The sequence below is a fragment of the Heloderma suspectum genome, chromosome 10, assembly GCF_057233095.1.
Source record: "Heloderma suspectum isolate Gila_16-S chromosome 10, 16-S_ref, whole genome shotgun sequence".
In the NCBI taxonomy this organism is placed as follows: Eukaryota; Metazoa; Chordata; class Lepidosauria; order Squamata; family Helodermatidae; genus Heloderma; species Heloderma suspectum.
In genome coordinates this window covers 36122461-36140263 of record NC_139467.1, presented here as the reverse complement: position 1 = coordinate 36140263, position 17803 = coordinate 36122461, and the positions used below count along the sequence as shown (strand labels likewise).

Genomic DNA, 17803 nt, shown 5'->3' with positions numbered 1-17803 from the left:
TGGGTGTCAAGAAACTACCAGGAGTAGAATCAGGGGTCCTCCATCAGGGCTACATATTGGAGCATCTTCCAAGAGAGTAACATGTTTCTAGGTCTGGAGTGATTTCACCACCCTTGGCTGACCTTTGGCTTTCCTCAACAGAATGGGCTGCAAAGGCTTCTTACTTGGGCTGCAAATTTGCCTGGGCAACAATGGTCTTTGCTGGCTCTTGACTTATTCTCTGGCTCTGACCAGCTTTGGCAGTGGCCCATTGAACACCTACCCTTTTGACTGATTCAAATGTTACTTATGGTGCTTCCTCAACCTTATTTTTAAAATATAACCTCGGTAGTGCTGAAAAAGAAGTAATGGAACATTATGCAGAACTCTCTCCAGCACTACTTTCATGAACAGGACTCCTGTGAAGTATTTGAAGTGATAGGAACATATACATATATAGCAGAGATACTCTGCAATTGGTTATTGATGTGGAATCCTCCATAGGAACATAGGAAGTTGCCTCGTATCGAGTTAGACCACTGGCAGCTCTCCAACGTCTCTTCTCATTACCTGCCATCTTGTTCTTTTAACTGGAGATCAAACCTGGGAACTTTTGTATTCAGAACAAGCTGCTTGACCACAGAGCAAAGGCGATTGCCTCCAGGTGATGATCATGGAAGCAGGACAGTGTGTGTTGTGCAGTGCCAGCCCAGTACCTGGCACCAGGATACTGAATTCATTAGATGCAGGTGGGCTTAAGAGTAAAACAGTGACCTCAACCATGACTCCTACATCTCAAGCATCCAATATCCACTCAGTATACGGCCTTCTTTCCTCCTGCCCCCCAGTGTTTCACTGAAATGTTTCTTGGGCAAGTGAATGAACTTGCTTGAACATTCCTCTCTCAGTAGGCAGAAGAGGGAGCCCAGTGCTTCCTACATTCATAAGTACACACAAGCCTGTGATTAGGAGCAAGAACTATGTTATTAAAGCTTTTATAGGCTTGAATGTGAGATAGCTGCATTTGTCACCAGCCAAGAAACAGCACCTCATCCAGGCAAATGTCAATGACCCCTTTGTTCCACTTCACACCGCTGGTGCATAAATTAATAGAAATGTTTCGAGACTGAAAGCATGAGGTTACACCTGCTTCTTAAATACCTTTCTTCCCATAAAGCTGAATTTTGGCTGACCAGACTCAAGAAATCAGTCGGTGAAACAATTGAGGATTTCCCCCCTCCCCCCATTTGAAGAATTGGATTCGGGTTTGCTTCTTAACCTTGCCTTGGTGGAACTGGAGTGAAGACAATGAACTGCCAGTTGTCAGGAAAGACTTGCCTCAATTGAGTTCCAGATACTCTTCTCCACACGCTTGCCTCAGACAGGAGTGCTGAACCTCAGGCCTGAGAGCCAAATCCAGCCTGCCTGGCATTGCCTGGGAGGCGGCGTTGCCCCCAACCATGTGGCAGTTTCGCAGCTTTTGTGCTGTTTCCCCATTCCAAAAAGGCTGAAGTGCTTCTCTTAAGATTTCTGGCAGCAAGAGCCTTAAGCTAAACTATGCTGACATTTTTTCCTCCACCCAACACTGGAATGCACCCCCCAAAGCTTCTTCAAAACTGAATACAATCCTTGGGCTGAGTTTCAAGACTCCTGTTTTTGGGTAAGGTGGGGTAACTGTGGCCCTCAACATACTATTGGACTCCAACTCCTATGAGCCCCTGCCAGCATGGGATGCTGTAATCCTCTAGGGATAGTGGGAATTGTAATGGAAGGCTACAGGTTCCCTACACCTGTTTAAGTTGTTCGCAGTAGGAGCTGCTTCCTGGAAGGCAGTGGACTAAGTTCTTGCTCCGAAATCTAGTTCTTGCTGTTCACTTTCATGTCATCCAGGGACAGCCACTCTGTTCTACCCCAAACATTCTACCTCAAGCTGTCTTCGATATGCTGGGGTGGGGTGGCGCCCCCTGATCTGTCCTGAAACAGATGGAATGGATCTGGAGACAAGCTGGAGAAAATTCCCTACCAAAAATAATCACAACAGACTTAAGGGTGTGTTTAGGCAGAAAAAAAAGTCCTACAACTCCCAGCATCCCCTAAGCAGCATTGCCATGGTTGGTATAGGCATCTGAAATGTGTCACTGGGGATTTTTTATTTTTATTGACAGGGTATAGGGCCAGCCATCTATATAGCTAATACATGTATTAGCTAAGTGAAGCTTCCACGTTCAGAGACTATAAACCTCTGAATACTAGCGGTTGAAGCAAAAAGGAAGGGCTGTCACCCTACTCGTAAACTTTTCATGGGACATCTTGGTTGGCCACTGCTGGAGACAGAATAATGAAGTAGAGGGATCTTTGGTTTCATCTAGTGGAGCTCTTTTTATATTCCTCCTGACTTGAGGTTGGTCTGGTTGGTCTCTGCTCCACACATTGCCTTGATTAGCAGCAAATAAATGACTCCTTTGAGAACAAGCTCATGGGAGACCACAGGAAAGATCTCTGGTTCAAGAGGACATCTATGTGTTGAATAAAATGCGTGCATCGGTAGTAACCAGGCATTTATTACAAGACAGAGCACTTTATTTACTGAACTAGAAACACCAGGAGAATGAGCAAAGGCCAAGAGCTTCATGGGCTGAACCAGCCCCCAATCCAGGAACATAATACTGACCAGCTGCATGCAGGAGCCTACATGCTGAACAATACAGAGAAGCCAAAACAAGCAAGCATTCACAGTCCGGAGAGTTTAGATCCCACTTCTGTATCTTTGGCCTAGGAAACCCATTTTTCTTGAACTGCAGTCAATTCAAAGGGAGTCCATTTTTTTAACAGCAAAGTGGCTTTAACCCTCTTGTTGCCCAAGCTCGTTACCTCTCCCCGCTCCCCAACAGGGCCGTGGGAAGGAACAGGAGAGTGAGGGAGGGAGACAGGCAGACTTCAGAGCCTGCTCCAGATGGACTGTTCTCTTCCCACCCACCCACCCACCCAGCTGGTTTGTGAATTATTTCAGTTGGATTTAAATTATTTGTTCTTGTTTTAAAATGTTTTTATGTTGAACTTGGGTAGGTTTCTTGACCTGAAAAGTGGGGTATAAATTTATTAAGTAAAAAACAAGAAAAACCCCCAAACCAAACACAAATTGACACCAGCAATCCTGTCGGAAGGATCCTGATGACACATTCTGTTTTGGTAGTTGGCTTTTACTTGTAAGCTGCCTTGGAAGGATTTGTATTTTTAACAGTGGAATATAAATAATTACAATTAAATAAATGAGAGGAAGTATCCTCCCTTGGTGTCCTCAAGAAAAAAAGCTTCAATACTAGGCCTGAGGCAATGATTAGATGGACTACCCATTATGCCCTTGGGCACCCAGAAGCCTGATTAAGGCTAGCAAAGGACACTGGGTACAGCCACTATACCTAGCTAAACATTCCTCCCCTTCCACACTAGGTTACAGCCAAAGTTCCTTTAGCACACATTTGCTCTCTCTCCAGAGCAAAACGGTAGCTTTCTTCACAATGCATTAGAGTCAACTGAGCAGCACTAACGTGCATTGGCATACACTGTGCGATTGTTTTACTGCCAGCAGGTAAGACTTTTGCTTCATGTTACTCTACGATATCACAGAGACCTAGGAAACATGCATTTAGACAACATCATTATCCTATTCAGTGGTGGTCCCATCTTTGTGGAACTCCCATCCACAGAACATACATTTGGCCCTCCCCCCCCCCCCGCCCCTTAGCTATTTTTTAAATGGGTCTTGAAGACCTTTTTGTTCCAATCCTTTAATTGGTGACGCAGTTTAAAAATCCAGCCCAGCCACTGCTTATTATTTGATATTATGTTTTTGTGGATTGCTGATCAGGGTTTGAGTTGTTTTATGCTGCTGTTTTAATTTTTAAATTATTTTTATGTTATTTCTGTGAGCTGCCTTGAGAAGACTTTTCTGTCCTGAAAAGCAGCATAAAAGTATCAAAATAAATAAATAATAAATAAATAACATAAATAACATAAATAATATTATGCTTTATCACTTTGTGCAGCCACCTGGGAAGTAGAGAGGCCTGACATATCCCATGTCTTACTGATCAGAGAGCATCTATCTGCACGAAACAGCATTATAAAACTGCTTCAGGGAAAACACCTCGCCTGCCACCACACATTCCTGAGCATGCTCACTGCTCAGAGAGACATTGCTCTAAGGCTGCCATGCCATACATATTGGCCAGCTCCAAACCCCGGTGCTGTTGGATCATCTCCAAGCATGGCTGACTAGCTCTGGCCAACTCCACCAAGATGCCCTGGAAAGCTCTGATAACTTCCAAGTCCACAGATGCTGGTGCCACATGGCCCAGTGATGCCAGGAGCTCCTGAAGCCACCTGGAGCGCAGGACATCCTGTGGCAGCCACAGGAAGAGGGGCACACAGCTAGCAAAGGCCTGCATACCCAGAAACCACAACTCACGAATGGCTGGCCAGGCTGCTTTGTAGGCTGGGGAAACACTCAAGGTCATAATCGCCCCCTCAGGATCAGTTTGGGCGACATGTGCATCTGCCAGGAAACGGATGGCAGCAACAAAGAAGCCCTCGGATTCTGGAGTCCCTTGGAGACCTGGGAATGAGGAATGAAGAGTCATGTCAGGTGGGCATATGCCAAATGACATCTGCTTACCTCAGGTCGGGAAAGAGGTCCATCCCCTCAGGCTGAGCCCTGCCTACATTTCTTTGAATTGAGGCTGGCCAATCCAAGGCACTGGTATCAGCAAGGAGAGGACATGTTCCTCCCTGAACCTTTCTTAGGTCAGGTTATGTTTCTCAGATAGGCCAGAAATGACATGTTAACCCTCCTTTTCCAGTGTGCTGTACTTGACAGTGTGCTGATTCTCCGAAGTGTACACCAACAATTGTAGCATGTGAACACGGTAAACATGTGCCTCAGGCAGATAATCTCAATCAGGAAGCCAGAACTGACTAGAAGTCCTTTTTGAGAGTACATTCAGTCATAAACCTGGGTTTGCTGCTGTGTGATGTAGCCCCAAAGTGGGCCTGGGGTCAAATTCCCTGCTCCCCAGCCATGGATATCACTGAATGACCTCATGACAAGTTGCTCTCTCACTGCTTAATCAACCTCATCAGGCTGCTGCAAGGATGGAATGGGATAACCCTCATGTTCACCATCCAGAGCTCTTCAACAGAAAGGGAAGTACCTACATAGTATTTTAAAAATATACAGTTCCCAATCAGCAGAACTTGGGCTGCTCTACGGGCTTTGGGGTGTACTGACTGGCAAACCTAGAGACCAATAGAATAGCATATTTTTAGCTATCGTCCTTGCTTCTGTGAGGTTCCTCCTGCTAGTGCTCCCTTATCCTAGCTTTTTTGCCTCCCCATAGAACTAAGGCAAACTCTGTCAATTCCCAATTCAGGGTGCGGGAGAATATCATTCTGGGTAACCTAAGGAAGAAAGATATTACTACTACCGGGGTGTCTGTGTCTTCATGAACATCACTTATATGCCCATACGCCTAGTTCTCAGTGAGGAAGTAAACCAGTGAGGAAGTAACCCTGGGCTGTCGAAGGCTGCTTTGGGGCATTATATACTCTTCTATACCAAAAAGAAATAAATCCCCACACACAGAACTAGCATGTCAGGAAGAAGGCCAGGGTAGAATACTTCTCTGTAGTGTGTTAGTTGTCTACATGAAGGGATTTGTTTAAAAAAAATTGAGTGAGCAATGCACTGCCATGTGAGCACAGCCCACTCAGATTCACCACTGAAGCGACAACCAAGCCAGTTACTTCGTTGACCTCCTGCTTAACCCTACCTAGTGCTCATCAACTTCCACTGGCTAAATTATTTCTTGCCTGGGTAAGCGAACAGTTTCCTGGCCATCATGAGCCCCAGTGTTGCCACATTGGCTGTCAGAACAAGATGTTCTCTCTGTGGCAGCAGAGAAGGAAGAGACTTCAGCACCACGTCCATCAAGGCTGCAAAACAATCTTCTCGGCTGTAGAGGGGAGAAAGAAAAACAGGAGATGCCTTCTGAGTTAAATTACATTTGCTTTCCACCTTAGGTGATGTAATCTTAATTTTTCTCACAACAAACCTAGGGGGTAAGTTAGGCCAAGTAAGAGAGAGACTTGGCACAAGGCTCCCCACCCTTTGAGCTTCATGACTGAGTGGGGATTTAAAGCCAGATCCCCTTAGTCTAAGCATGACTTCACACATTACACGTTTAGGTATACACCTAAAAATGTGTGCATAAGATAAATCCGTATTTGGAATCATAAGCACCATGCAGAGATTCTCATCAAGGAGCAACAACTGGCTGCAGCTCCCTATCAGGTATACTCTCAAGTACCACACCCAGGTCTGCCTCTATGTTAACACATTGAAAGTGTTGCAAATTCACCTTCCTCCTACGCCCATTACCTGATTAAATCTGGAGCAGTGACAACCAAATTCAGGAAAATCTCACAGGAAGTTTGAAGACTGCTTTCTACAGTTTTTGATGTAGAAAGGGTTTCAGCATTTGAAACAAATGTCTCCCAGCGGTATAAGAAATATTGACACAGGAGAATTGGTGCTCCCTCTGAAATAAGAATCTCACGGGGTCGATCCTCTGCAGTCAAGTGGCTTAAGCCAGGTAACAGGAATCTGCATGGGGAGATGAAAGCATTGGAAATAAGCCAGAGTTTAATGACCAGTTTGCACAGCAGCCTATTAAAGAACCACCACACTGTCCTTCAGCTTGGACTGAAGAAGGGGTAAAGTCACTTGATAGAGCTTTCGCATAATTCAAAGCAAGGTGGACTGCCTTCCTCGCAGACTGGTCAGCCAGTTCGCTGCCCTGTTGCCTAGATGTCCAGATATCCTACAAAACCCAACATAATAGTTGAGAAAATGAACAACCCCCATCTATGAAAGAACAAAAGAAAGCAGAGGAAAAACAACTGGGAGTCTTGTGTCATCTAAAACGTGGTGCCACAAGACTTTGTCTTTTTTGTTGCAACAGACAAACACAGCTACCCTGTGGAGAATACAGAGAGTGTGAGCTCACGGTAAATAATGCGAAGGCCATCAATGAACTGCACAAGTGCCTATAGATCACTGATTTTTCCAAGCTCAAGATCTTAATGTAGTTTAACACCAGGGGGACTGCAGAATGTTCTGCAGTGAACCCAAATGACTCAGTTTGGGAGCCTTTGTGCTATAGACAAATGCTGCTCTCAGGACCTGGAACCCTCAGTAAAAATCACTGCATAATCCTTGTATTATGAACACTGCTCACTTCACAACTGCTAATAACCATTAGGGGTTGTCTTAGCCTGTAGAAGCTGGGTAAGTAGGGAGCTTATCCCAAGCAGCCTCCTGGTCCAGCATGGAGGGGGCGGTCCTACTGAAGCAACATTATTACCCTGTAGCTTGATTCATTGCAGGAGTTTAGGTTCAAACTGGAAACCTGGAACTTGAGGCTTCAGCGATTAAATTAACAGGCGGGAGGGCTCATCTGGGGGAAGGCATTCTCAAAAGTCAACATCAGGTCAGCAGCTTAGAGATTTCATTATACTAAGCTGTATATAAGTATTACTAATAAATGATAAACAAACATCAGGACCTCTAGTCAGGGCTGGAAGCTCACTGGCAGATCTGACTGTAAATGCTTCCCACCTGCCTATGCCCACGTACAATTGAGCTGCAGAATTCATCACTAATTGCAGGCCCTGGATAGTGTTTCAGGGCAGCCCAGTCAGTCCTTGAGGTCACAAGTCATGGATAAACGCTGCAAGGTTACTTTACTGTGTTGGTGAGGACATAGCTGGCCTTGTCAGATATATTTTATTTATTTCATTTCTATACCACCCAATAGCCAAAGCTCTCTGGGTGGTTCACAAAAATTAAAACCAAAAAGTACACAGTAAAACAATTCAAAAATATAAAATCATTAAAACCACACTAACAATACAATCAGAAAAAAACCAGAATAAGACCTAGCAGCAATGAAGATTTAAAATACAGATTTAAAACAACAAAGCTAAAAGACTAGAAGGCTCAAATACTAAAATTCTTGGGAGAATAAAAAGGTCTTCACCTGGCACCGGAAGGAATACAACATAGGTGCCAGGCGAACCTCACTAGGGAGTTCATTCCACAGCCGGGGTGCCACAGCAGAAAAGGCCCTCTTCCTAGTAGCCACCCGCCTCACTTCCTTTGGCAGGGGCTCATGGAGAAGGACCGCTGAGGATGATTTTAAGGTCCGGCAGGAACACATGGGAGAAGGCGATCCTTCAGATAGCCTGGGCCCAAGCCATTAAGGGCTTTGAATGTTAATACCAGCACTTTGAATTGGGCCTGGAAATGGACTGGCAGCCAGTGCAGCTGGAAAAGTACCAGCGTAATATGAGCTCATCCCTGTTAACAATCAAGCTGCCCTGAGTGGACTTCCGGCTGGGACCGATGTCACTCTGGCAGCTTCCCATGGATCTCTATGGGAGCTTTCTCAAACAACTTTTTAAAAGGTTGAAAAACCTTTTCATCTCCCCCCTGGAATTGAAAGGGGGGGCAAGGCAGCTCTGGACAACATCTTGGAGAAAAGTAACCCCCATGAGATAGTGGGCGGGCTGGATTCCAGGATTATCTTCCCAGGGCTTTACCAACGCAAAAAGCTGTACTGAGACTCCTATTTTATAGGAGAAAACAGGGCTGATGTGTCTCATAATAATATATGCTTTAAGAAATATCAACAACCTCTGAGGGATGATTTAAGAAATGTTAACAATATTTGAGAACATCTGAGGACCTGTAAGATCTGTTTGAAAGAAACATGTCTGCGCTGAGGAGAAGAAAGGAGCCGGCATCTACTCCCCCTGCATCCGGTGTCAAAAGTGCCGAAAACAGAAGATATAGGGGAACTATTTACGCTGATAAAGACTTTATCTTCGCAATTTACGGAACAAGTCAAAAGGTTGGATTTAATCCAAAATTCCATCACCGCCTTGCAAGGAGCTGTAGATTTAATTAATGCATCATGGCAAAAAATGGAGACAAAAATTAATGAGCTTGAAGACCGAGTGGCAGGAAATGAAACTACGACACAAATTTGTTTTAAAAATATCTGATAGAATGTCTCAACTGGAGGCCTTCACGAAAAGATCCAATGTACGTATTATTGGGATTAAAAATCTGCCTAATGATGTAAAATTGCCTATTTTAGTGGATAAACTTTTGCATGAGATATTCCCTATTCCATCTGATTATTTGATATTGAGCAGGCATTTCGTGTGCCAAATGCTGAAGGGACTGATTACACGGTCATAGCTGAATTTGCAAAAGTCTCCACAAAGAATTAATATCCTGCGTTTGGCAAGGGAGGCTGGAAGCCTTTCCTGGAAACAAGATAAAGTTATGTTATTTCCAGACTACATCAAAGAGGTGGCGAATAAAAGAAGGCAATTTATCAAAGCAAAGAATATGGCAAAACAAATGAACTTACCATATTACTTAAAATATCCTGCTACACTTTGTATTGTGTCTGAAGGTCAGATGAAGACGTTTCTAAATCATGAAATAGCGAAGGCATGGCTTAACGTAAAAATGCGTGAGAATTCTGTTACAACCCCATGAACTGGAATCTTTAAACAAGCTTTGTTAACTGTTTGTGTTTAGTCTACATGATCTAGGCTAATTCAGAAGATAAATGATTATATTTATATTGGTTTACTCTTTCATCTTTTATTTTTTCTTGCTTTTTTATTTTTTATTTTAAAATAGATAATATATCTAGTATAAAATATATTGCTGATGGTTGAAGGTTTATATTAAGTTTTATTATATAATACTATATTTTATTATTATTATTATTACTAATAATATAGGCTTTCGGGACTGAATTGTAGACCTGTTTCTTTGATATGATGATATGATATAGAAATGTAAGGTTGTTTATTAAACTGTAAGATTGTTAAGGTTATAAATATAGTTTTTAAAATAGAATGGCATCGGAGGCCGGGGGGTGTTGGAGTTTAAACTCAATTCTTTAAGGGGGAGGGAGAGGGAATTTTTCTTTTTTCTTCCTTTCCTCCTCCCTTTTCTTTTTTTTCTTCTCTCTGTTATTGTGGTGTCCTCATCAGAATATTGTACTGTTGGGAAATTGAAGTACTGATTAGGTTGTTGGTAATTTTGGTATTGTTTATTTCATTTATAAAAATAAAATAAAAATATATTCAAAAAAATCATGCTGCCCTATTTTGGACCAGCTGAAGTTTCCAGACCATTTTCAAAGGCAGCCCCACATATAATGCATTGCAGTAATCCAGACGAGAAGTTATCAGAGCATGGATAACTGTAGCTAGGCTATCTCTGTTCAGATAAGGGCGTAGTTGGTATACCAGCGTAAGCTGATAAGAAGTGCTCCGTGCCACTGAGTTCACCTGTGCCTCAAGTGACAGTTCTGGGTCCAACAGCACCCCAAATATAACTGACAGAAAGCACTCCTGGCTACCATTATCTAACAGCAGGTCCAAACTGCATACCTGGTTCCAGGAGTACTTCATGCACACTAACCAACAACAGGTAATTAACTGCTGTCAGGAACTCGGGCCTTCCAACCAGCATCACTTCTATCTTGTCTGAATTCAACCTCAGTTTGTTAGCCTTCATCTATCTGGCCACAGCTGAGGCTGCTGCTCCTGGCTGCTTAGCTAACGAAATACAGAGCTGGGTGTCATTGCCATACTGATAACATGCAACCCCCAAAGCACCAGACAATCTCTCCCAGCAGCTTGATATAAATGTTAAACAAGGGTGACAAAACAGATCTGTGAAACAGCATTCCACATTTCCCAGGAGACAGAGCAAGCCTCCCAACTAACCACTTTGGGGGACCACCCTACAAGGAAAGAATGAAACCAGTCAAAGGCCACTGAAATATAGATATTATAAAAAGAAGGAACTTCACTCTTGTACTTCAGAGCACAAGCTGTTGCCAGAGCATTCAGGAAAGTTTCCAAAAAGACAGTAATGCACAGATTTATCAGAGGGATTCTCCCCATGTTATAAGAGGGGCAGCTAAGGCCAGGAGCCAGTGACATAATGCCCATGATGAAATCTGAATCAGGGCCTTTCCAACTCTCAGTTTGTCATTAGATTTATTCTACTTCAACACTTCAAATTCAGAACAAACAAAACAGCTCCAACCCCAACACTGGAAACTAGAAGGTTATGTAAAGTAGCCAAGCAACCCCATGGCAACAACCCACTGTGGGAACCCCACCTCAGAGCGTCCCCTCGCCAAATAGGCCCCTGGATGCTGCCTTGCCCAGCCTGCTCCGCCTCATGCTGCAAAGCACTTCTGCCTCGCCTCTCCTCTTCAAACTGCATCTTGGCATAATATATGAGGAAAGGTAGAAGGTCACAGATCTCCTGCTTGAGGGAAGAAGTCTCTTCAGCCAGCCAGGCCCCAAGGATGCGAACAGAGGCAAAGATGAAAGGATCCTCCAGCTTCTTCCGCCCTACCTGTGGGACAGACAAAACCATCACAAAGCATTGTGGAGTAGAAGGCATTGCGAATCAGACAAAGGAAAATGAGCACATAACCACCTGCTGCTTCAAGGCTGTTAAGTGTCAGCACCTGCAGGACTACAGCAGTTTCCTTGGGTAGAGGCCTCAGCTACCCAGCCAGCACAGGAAGCTGGGAGATCAGCAGTCTTCCAACCTTTCTCCTCTTCCTAGAGCAGCCTTCCCCAACCTGGTGCCCTCTAGGTGCTTTGGACTACAACTCCCAGCATTCCTGACCATTCGTTGCACCAGCTGGAGCTGATGCCAATTGAAGTCCAAAACATCTGGAGGGCACCAGGTTGGGGAAAGTTGTCCTATAGGGGTTCTCAGGCCCAGCCTTCCCAACCGAAAGCCCTAAATAAACATAAGTCAAAGCAGCCCCAATTTGGGAGAAACTGCTACTTGCCTTGACAGGAATTCAGAGCTTCCCTGTTCTCCTTATCCCAGGCATGCCATTTCTAGATCCCCTCTTACTTTTTCTGCTCTTTGTACTGTACAAGGAGCAGTACTGTACCATTTCCCCATGTGCAAACTTCAGCTTCTGCCTACCTACAATAATTGCCTCAAGTGGATGCCAGGCATACCTGGCAGCCTCAAGCCCTTATCCAGGTGGATTATCAACTGCTACCTGAACTCCTGATAGAGGCAGCCATGTTGGATGGGAAGATTTGGGGAGCCTCACTTTACCTGTCTCAGGTAGTGTATGACAGCCCTGAAGGCCTCCCCCAGGATCCCCACCAGCTGAACTTTCTGGGCATCCTGCAGCAAAGAACCCTTCTCCCTCGTGCATTCCATAATCGCAAGCTCCATCAGGACATAACAAGCAGCCATCAACTCCTGCTTCTTGTCCACTGTTGCCAGGTCCAGCTCCTCCAGGGTCAGGCGGACTTCCACACATGCCAGATTTGCCAGCAAGGCAAAGAACTTGCTGCCAGAGCTCCCTGCTGGGATCCACCTTGAGCCACAGGCTTGTGACAGGCTGGCTGCCAGTTTCAAGGCAGGGTCCCGCTGGGAAGGGCTCAGCTTGCTGGTCAGGATGTTAGAGAGGCCTCGGTAGAGGGGCTGGAGGCATTCTGAGCCAGTGGGGAGAAGGGGAGGCACGAAGCGGGGCAGCACTTCACACAGCTGGAATTTGGTCATGTCTTCAGCCTTCTGGAATTCTGCACTGAGTAGGTTAAGCACACCCATGAGGTCAGTAGTGGCTCTCTGCCAGCACTTCGCTTCCACTGATGTCAGAAGCCCCACAAGCAGCTGGAGGGCCTGATCAAAGCCATAGCTGTGATTCACATAGGCCAAGCACAGCGCTGAGAGAGTTCCCCTGTTCACCAGCTCTCTGGGACCCTTAGGAGTGGCCAGGATAGCTCTGAGGCACTGGTAAACATCATCAATCATGGAGCTACAGGAAGCATCTCCTGGCTTGCAAGTTGAAATCACATCATTGAATACTGGGATTTTGTTAAGGATCTGAGGATGCCTGGCTAAATCTGGATCAGTGCAGAAACAGGCCAGCAGGGTGAGGCCAAGGGCTTGGAATGTGTGCTGTGGGCATCCCTCAGGGGGATCCTTGGAAGTGAGGAGCCGGTTTGGGAATGTGAAGCCAACTGCATCAAAGATCCTTCGGCGGGCTTTGGAGTTGATTTCTCCAGCTTTTACTGCTTTGGTCACCTGAAAGAGAAACCAGCAGGCATCAGAAGTCTGCAAAGTTCTTGTATGACTCAACTGGGCTAGCAGGTGGACCAGCCAGCTCTTTCCTGCAGCTTCTTAACTAGGATTTCCCCTCCCCTCTTTTTGCAGTTCTCTTGGTTCCTCAGGCATGCTACAGGCCCATGTTAAAATCTTTGGTCCACAGGACAAGAGTTAATACTGTAACCTGATCAATAGTCTTAATTACACCAAGCAGTTTTATCTCAAGCACCTGAATGCTCAAAAAGTGCTACATTGGTACAAAGTGTTATTAGTACTTATTCCTATTTTGCAGGTGGGAAACTGAGGTAACTGCCACCCAACTACCATGGATTAAAAGAGATTATCTTGATTTCCACATTTGCCTACCAATCAGTCTTCGCAGTCATTGTAGGCCAGATTCTTACCAGAAGCAGAGCAGCAAATTGTTCACTATCATTGCTTGCATCTCTAAACACATTCAGGCATCTCTCCAGTGTAGAATTCTTGCTGCTTTCACCATCATCAGGGGCGATTCCTGAATTTGAGGCCATGGCACCTACTCTGGCTGTAAGTAAAGACCACAATAGTTTTCATAAAATAGGACAGGCATAAGGTCACCTGTCCTAACGACACTGGAAAAGCCAAGCTTTGAACAACAGGAGCTGCTGTTACTGGCAAAGACAAGAATGACATTCAGGAAGGGAAATGAACATTAGTACTGGTAGAGCTGGAACATTGTCAGGTTCCTGGTTGCTCAGATACCGGAGGAAAAATGATAGTGCCATGCAAGAATCTGATTTTTCTGAACATTTGCTTATAAAAAAATTTTCAATCTACTTTTACTGGGCTGGCAGAGAAAAATACAATTCTAATACCCAGAATTATTGGACAACTTTTAATGATGAGTTGAAAACAGGGCCAAAATTCAAAACCTATTTAGATTTCTAGTCTTCCCAACTTCAAAGATTTTAGTACAGTGAAATAGTTAAGAGATTCAGCTATGAACCAGAAAGCTTGTTGGGATACCTCAGTGAGCAGATCAGTGAACAGGTGGACAACTCCAAGCTTCCCTGAAAAGCATCTTACCTGATGCCTCTTCTGCAATATGCACCTGCAGGAGAATACTGTGTGTGCATTCTAGGGGGAACTCAGTTCATGCAAGGCAACAACAATATTCAGAATGCCTTGCCACTGCTCCACGTGAAGTTAGGGGCCTAGACCAGAGGTAGGTAGGCTGCAGGCTTACAGGATCTACTTTTTCTTTACTATTTATTTTAGAACATGCTAAAAAGCCTGAAGTGGTTCACAACATATTACATATTTCACTAGAACCCTGGAGCGAAGTGCAAAATAGTGGCTCAAGAGGGCAGACATACTCTAAGAATTAAGGAACAGGGTGCCTTTAAGCACATGCTTAGCCTGGGAATTTGTGATCAGTAAGAGAATCAAGCTCACAAATATTTTCACAGAAAAATCCACTCCTGATTTCTCCTGCTCCAAGCATTGAGAATGTAAGATGGGCCATGCTGGATCAGACCAAGGGTCCATCTAGTCCAACATTCTGTTCACGTAGTGGCCAACTGGTTGCCTGTGGAAAACCCACAAGCAGGACATGAGTGCAACAGCACCCTCCAGCCCATGTTCCCTAGCAACTGGTGTATCAGAGACATACTGCTTCTGATACTGGAGGTTGCATATAGCCATCAAGACTAGTAGCCACTGATAGCCTTATCCTCCATGAATTAGTCCAATTCTTGTTCAGCAATCGAATTTAAGGGGGCGAGGAAGTTTTTAACTGTAGCTATGGCTAGACAACTGGCAGTCAGAAACCCTTGCTAATGACTGCAAACCACCAGAGATCTACCAACAGATCCTGATCAATGTTCTGCTCACTAATGCTGTAAAATATTCTACAATGCATAAGGGTTCTGTAGTAGATATGACAGACAAATCAATGTTCCCTGAAGTATAAAATTTGAGAACTACTGCTCTAAAGCATTATATAAAATTATTAAGATGCAAACATGAAAGAGACAAAAATAAGTCTTACATTTAGGACATAAATCTTAAAACTCCACCCATCACCAAAACCCAACCCAAATCTAAAACAAGTTTCACACCTGAGGGTGGTGGTGGGGAGATCTTTTGTTTGCAGCCTTCCTAGTGTTGTTGTTGTTGTTTTTTTGAAGCCTTGGATGTATCTCACTGAAAAGAAAAGAACAAAAAATATTGTGGCACCTTAAAAACTAATTAATTGCTAAAGTGGTAAAGCCACATCTGCTCATAGGAGTCAATGTAGAAAAATCTAAGTCTTTTACCACTGCAGTGACTTGGCAGCATCATGTCAGCCTCTAGCCCTGCATTCAGCAAAGATAGAAATGTATGCTTTCAAATTCAGGCCTTCTTGTATGGGATAAATACAAATGCTTAAGAAGCTGCTCGCAAACACTTCCTATACTAGGCCAGGAAAAATTAATTGTCCAATATCCCCATACTTTTCTTCAGTTGTACGCTTTAACAGCGGCAAACCTCCTCTAGAGGAGAAATGTGGAAGCCAACTGTGAGACATCTAGCCTGGTGAGAACATTCCCCCTGCCCCCCCTGCCCCCCCCCCCATGAACTGAATGTAGCCAGGCTGTTGAGGCCCCTCAGAATATACTAAGACCAGCGTTAGTAATGTGGATTGTCTTTTTGGAGGGATTTTGGAACTGTTTTAATTTTGATTTTGCTCAGTACTGGTTTCATTGTAATACTGGGTTTTATACTTACTGAATTGGTTTTGTATCTGATAAAAAAATTTAAAACGCCCTTTTCTTTTAAATGACATCTTTGATATATTTTAAGAGGGTAGGATATCAATTCTAAAAGGGAGATGCTTATGGCAACTCTCAACACAGCCCATTATTAATATCCCTTATTGCAGATTGGGGGGAGGGAGATGAGGTAGAGAATGGCTTGCATTATGTTAGTACTGTGGTCTAGCGTTGGACCCATACTGCAGGAGGGTCAAGGATCAACAACCCTGTTCCAACTACAATGTGCTCCTACTACTCTAGCAGAGATCTATAGAGATATGTTATATTTATATCCTTCCTTTTCTCCATGGCTCTTTCCCCGGCCCTTTATCCTCATAACAACCCTGGGAGGTAGTTTATTTATTACTACGCCACCTTTTAAGCAAGTCCTCACAGGGCAGCTTATAATAAAAACATTAAAAACAAAAAACAATTGGTAAAACATAATAAAACATCAGGTTAAAATAATATATAGGTGGCCAGCAATAAGATCAATAAAAAGCTTGGGAGTATTAAAGAAGTGTTTAAGGTCACACTTAAAGGTCACAAGAGAGGGAGCCAAGCACATTTATTGGGCAAGCAAATGCCACAAATGAAGAAGCCCTGTCCCTGGTACCCACCAGCCTGATCAGCCTTAGTGGTGGGCCAGACTGCGGGGTCTCTGAGCTGACCTTAGGACCCAGGGAAGGTTTATATAGGTTCATGCAGGCAGTACTTCAAATATTCTGGTCCCAGACCGTTCAGGGCTTTAAAGGTTCGTATTAGCAATTTCAGGCTGCAACCCTGTACTCCTTTACCAGGGAGGAAGCCCCCTTCAGCTCAATGAGGAGACATCATTGAGGGCCGCGCTGCAAGTCAAGCCTGGAAGCAAAGAGGTTAACCAGTGCCAACCGATGCACAAAATTGGTGCGATACGATCGAACCGCCCAGCCCCCGCATGCATCCTCCTGGTGGCTGAGTTTTGGACCGCCGGAAGTTCTCAGCCTGGCTTTAAAGGCGGCCCTGCGTAGGAGCATTGCAGATGCCTAGTCCGAGACCAAGGGAGTGACAGGTCCAGTGAGAGCTTTGATGGGGGATTTGGACCTGCCGTGCCCTCCACCCCACCCCACCCCACCCATCCAGGCAGGACACGCTAACCACGACGCGAGAGGTGCTCAGGACCACCAGAAACGGTGTGCGCCTGTGTCAGAGGTGCGAAGTAAAAGGCGCAGGATCTGCCCCAGAGGTTCAGGTTCTCCCACGGAAAAACAGCTTCCCACACGAACCAGGGCCTAGAGAGCCCCTGGGCCCTCCCTCAGTAACGCATTCGGTTTTTCGGTTCTCTCCTTAGTAATCCCAATCCATCCCCCCAACCATCCCACGAACGAGCCATCCCCACCTCCCATCCTCCTCACCAGCTTCTTCCAGACAGGGCCTGTGGCGGGGGCAGCCGCAGCCAAAGCGCCCTTCTCCTCTTGCCTCCAACGAACCTCTCTCCGCCAGCTCCCGCACTCAACTGGGCTCGCCAACCAACTAACCAGCCCACCTAACCCCCCCCTTTGCTTTCTTAACCAATCAACCTGGCCCTTACTAGCCCATTCGCCAATAGCGCGTCGAGTTAGGAAAACGTGCTCTAGAAGTCAGCGCTGCCATGACAGATAAGGGCAACTTCAGCATCGACATCGTCACCGCCCCCTCCCCCCATTTATTTGCATGGCGGGGGAGGAACACACCGTCCCTCGCTGAGGGCTCGCAACCGTGGCAACGGCGCTTTTCTCTTTCCGGCCAGCGGAGCTCCAATTGGTGGACAGGCGTAGGCCGAGGC

At 45.1% G+C, this 17803-nt stretch overlaps 1 protein-coding gene across 2 annotated transcripts; it reads right to left on the bottom strand.

The window, feature by feature from the left end:
- Nucleotides 1–2549: 2549 nt before the first annotated feature.
- Nucleotides 2550–17533, bottom strand: NCDN (neurochondrin). 2 transcript variants are annotated; one of them, XM_084815968.1, is made up of 9 exons: nucleotides 17394–17533; nucleotides 15325–15409; nucleotides 13630–13769; nucleotides 12227–13204; nucleotides 11256–11497; nucleotides 6416–6640; nucleotides 5848–5990; nucleotides 4448–4594; nucleotides 2550–3610 (listed from the first exon to the last, which is right to left on the bottom strand). In XM_084815968.1, the coding sequence occupies exons 3-9, from the start codon at nucleotides 13753–13755 to the stop codon at nucleotides 3588–3590; spliced, it is 1884 nt and encodes a 627-aa protein (XP_084672094.1). In that variant the 5' UTR covers nucleotides 13756–13769; nucleotides 15325–15409; nucleotides 17394–17533; the 3' UTR covers nucleotides 2550–3587. The 2 variants fall into 2 exon arrangements, with proteins under 2 accessions (XP_084672094.1, XP_084672092.1); XM_084815966.1 differs by having other exon boundaries at nucleotides 2550–4594.
- Nucleotides 17534–17803: the final 270 nt, after the last annotated feature.